We start from the raw sequence: 3,592 nt of genomic DNA, 5'->3' as shown, positions 1-3,592 counted from the left end.
TCTGTTGACAACCTCCGTTTGGCCGTCGGTCTGAGGGTGAGTCGCGGTGGAGTACAGTAACTTCGTCCCGAGCTTGCGCCAAATAGTTCGCCAGAAGTGACCAAGGAACTTGGGATCCCGATCGGATATGATGGTGCACGGAACGCCATGAAGCCTTACGACCTGACTAAAGAACAAGTTCGCCAATTGCACAGCATCATTGTTCTTATTGCATGGAATGAAGTGAGCCATCTTCGAGAACCTATCAACAACCACCATGATACTATCTTTATGCACCAAGAGGGGTAGGCCGAGGATGAAATCCATGGAGAGATCGATCCATGATGCGGTGGACACGGGCAAAGCATGTAGAGGCCATGTGGGTGAGTTGACGACTTGGAGGTGCGACAAACTATGCAACGGCCGACGTGCTTCTCTACCATACTTCGCATCTTTGGCCAGTAAAAATGCTCCTTGAGCACGGCCAAGGTCTTGGTGATGCCAAAATGACCCGCTAAACCTCCACTATGGGCTTCACGAACTAGCAACTCCCGGATAGAACCATTTGGTATACACAGCCTTCAACCTCTGAACAGGAAACCCTCATGAATGTAGAACTCGGTGTAGATTCCTTTCCCATGGTTCTGGAAGCAATCTCCAAACTCAGCATCTCCAGCATAAGCATCTTTGATGCTTTCAAAACCCAATATGCGCGCGTCCATTGTGGTGATTAGTGCATGCCGTCTCGACAAGGCGTCGGCGACTACGTTCTCCTTGCCCTTCTTGTACTTAATGACGTATGGAAACGACTCAATGAACTCCAACCATTTTGCATGACGTCTCTTGAGGTTGGTCTGGCCGCGGAGGTGCTTGAGAGTTTCGTGATCAGTGTGAATCACAAACTCTCTCGCCAATAGATAATGTTGCCAAACCTCCATGGCACGAACGAGGGCGTATAACTCCTTGTCATAGGGGAGTAATTAAGCGTAGCTCCACTAAGCTTCTCACTAAAGTACGCCACCGGTTTGCCTCCTTGAGTCAGGACAGCTCCGACTCCAACTCCCGACGCATCGCACTCAACCTCAAAAGTTTTGTTGAAGTCGGGCAATGTAAGCAAGGGTGCTTGCGTGAGGCGTTTCTTGAGCTCGGTGAACGCCTTGTCTTGTTCCTCTCCCCATCGAAACTCGCTGTTCTTCTTGATCACGGAGGTGAGAGGCGCGGCGATCGTACTGAAATCTCGCACAAACCTCCGGTAAAAGCTGGCTAGGCCGTGGAACGACCGGACTTGAGTGATGCTCGTTGGTGTGGGCCACTCCTCTATTGCGCGTATCTTCTCTCCATCGACCTTGAGGCCCTGCGAACTCACAACAAAGCCTAAAAAGACCAATTCATCAGCAGCAAACACGCACTTTTTCCAGTTTGCGTAGAGTTGCTCTTCGCGGAGGGTAAACAAGACAGCCTCTAGGTGTTTTACATGATCAGTCAAACTAGAGCTATATACCAATATATCATCAAAATAGACCACTACGAATTTATTGATAAACGACCTCAAAACATGGTTCATAAGACGCATAAAGGTAGAGGGGGCGTTAGAAAGACCGAATGGCATTACCAGCCATTCGTACAAACCCTGTTTTGTCTTGAAGGCCGTCTTCCACTCGTCACCCTCCTTCATCCGAACTTGATGGTAGCCGCTCTTCAGATCGATCTTTGAGAAGACACTGGCGCCGCTAAGCTCGTCTAGCATGTCATCGAGGCGTGGAATGGGGTGGCGGTATTTGATAGTGATGTTGTTGACGGCTCGACAGTCAACGCACATCCTCCATGATCCGTGTTTCTTCGGGACTAGTAGCACTGGTACAGCACACGGACTCAAACTCTCTCGGACGTAACCTTGCGCCATGAGCTCTTTGACTTGTCGCTCAAGCTCCTTCGCCTCTTCGGGGTTGACACGGTAGGCTGGCCGGTTGGGAAGCTGCGCTCCTGGGACTAGATCGATTTCATGTTCGATGCCTCTGATCGGTGGTAGGCCTTCGGGGAGTTCTTCGGGGAACACATCGGCGAATCGCTTGAGGACGCCGCGTATGACCTCCGGTAAGGCTTCTAGTGAACCATCAAGACCTGAAAGCAATGCATCTCGAAACAACATCAAAATCACTTGGGCTGAGTCCTTAAGGGACTTTCTAACATCACCATATTGAATCAGGAAATTCTTTTTATCGTTCGAGTCTTTAGACAACTTGTCTTGCATTTCATGTACTTGCGTGGGGCTCAAGGGTTTCAAGCAAATACGTTTGTTGTCATGAACGAAGAAGTATTGGTTAGTATGGCCGCAGTGTGTGGTGCGCTTATAGAACTGCCATGGGCGCCCCAATAAGAGGTGGCTAGCTTGCATAGGCACCACATCACAAAGAACTTGATCCTTATACGGACCGATACTGAATGGGACCGTGACTTGTTCCTTTACTTGGATCACGGTCTTATCATTCAACCATCTCAAGCGGTAAGGGCGAGGGTGGTTTGTGGTTTCAAGGGAAAGTTTCTTGACAAGACTGGAACTTGCCACATTAGTGCAAGAACCTCCATCTATGATCAAGCCACAAACGCGACCACTTACAGTGCATCTCGTGTGGAAGATGTTGTCACGTTGGTTGGCTCATCCGTGGCTACACCGGCGTTCAGGATGCGGCGTATCATGAGCAGCTCTCCGACCTCGGGTTCCGCAACAGCTTCTTCCAGCTCGGTTTCTCCTCGCACCATTTCTTCAGCGGCCTCATCGTCGGACTCGATCTCGCCAGCCTCGGTCAGTATCATCGTCCGTGCGTTCGGACAATCACGAGCGTAATGGCCTCTCCCTTGACACTTGAAACATACAATGTCGCGGCTCCGGACGTCGGTGGTGTTGTGTCGCGGATCTTGGCGCTCATTGGTGGCCGGCTCCCTAGGTTTGAACCTTGAGTCCACGCTGGTCGCCTTTGGTTTTTCCGGCAATCGGTTTGATGGCAACGCGTTAGGAGTCCAATTGGTAGCTCCTTGAGTTCGGCCACGAGGCGCAGAGGCGCTCTTCTTCTTGATTTGAGTCTCAATTTGCACCGAGAGATGCAATAACTCCTCAAAGGTTTGATAGGGTTGGCGCTCGACCTTGCGTGCAATGCGTTCTTGCAATCCGTCCAAGAACTGAGCCATGAGTGACTCTTCGGAGTCATCGACTTGCAACCGGTTGCGCAAGTGCTCGAATTCTTCGTAATACTCCTCCACGTTTCGTGCGCCTTGCGTTAGTCGCCAAAACTTCTTCTGGAGCTCGCGGTGGTAGTAGGGAGGCACGTAGCGCCTTCGCATCTCTGCTTTCAAGACCTCCCAAACAGTGATAGGTCGGTCGCGGTTGCGTCGTTGTTCAGCTTCCAGTCGATCCTACCAGGTAAGGGCATGATCAGTGAATTGTGCCACCGCATATTGGACCTTTCGTAGCTCCGGATAGGCATGGCACGAGTATAAGTGGTCCATGCGACTTTCCCATTCAAGATAGGCCTCGGGGTCTGACTTGCCTGCGAACGTTGGTGGGACCATCTTGTGGTTCGGCTCATAACGTCTCGGACCTTCGTCGTCTTGATCA

The 3,592-nt window shown here is 50.9% G+C and overlaps 1 protein-coding gene across 1 annotated transcript; it reads right to left on the bottom strand.

Moving 5' to 3' along the window:
- Window positions 1–874: 874 nt before the first annotated feature.
- On the bottom strand, window positions 875–3,318 carry LOC147937722 (uncharacterized). Its single transcript, XM_087465231.1, has 4 exons — window positions 2,597–3,318; window positions 2,272–2,531; window positions 1,609–2,100; window positions 875–1,503 (listed from the first exon to the last, which is right to left on the bottom strand). Exons 1-4 carry the CDS (start codon window positions 3,316–3,318, stop codon window positions 875–877), a joined length of 2,103 nt encoding a protein of 700 aa, XP_087321357.1.
- Between the last annotated feature and the right edge of the window lie 274 nt (window positions 3,319–3,592).

This window comes from Camelina sativa, chromosome 9, assembly GCF_030686135.1.
Source record: "Camelina sativa cultivar CO46 ecotype springtype chromosome 9, ASM3068613v1".
Classification (NCBI taxonomy): domain Eukaryota; kingdom Viridiplantae; phylum Streptophyta; class Magnoliopsida; order Brassicales; family Brassicaceae; genus Camelina; species Camelina sativa.
The sequence above is the reverse complement of the archived record's forward strand: the minus strand, read 5'-3'. Positions and strand labels throughout refer to the sequence as shown.

What these genes read in the sequence shown, in the direction of transcription:
- LOC147937722 (XM_087465231.1), bottom strand. Translation starts at nt 3,318, where the DNA reads ATGCGAAGGCGCTACGTGCCTCCCTACTACCACCGCGAGCTCCAGAAG. An exon ending in CTTCGTTCATGACAACAAAC is followed by an intron (nt 2,101 to 2,271) that starts GTATTTGCTTGA and finishes CATTGCTTTCAG; the next exon opens with GTCTTGATGGTTCACTAGAA. An exon ending in GGCCTTCAAGACAAAACAGG is followed by an intron (nt 1,504 to 1,608) that starts GTTTGTACGAAT and finishes ATAAATTCGTAG; the next exon opens with TGGTCTATTTTGATGATATA.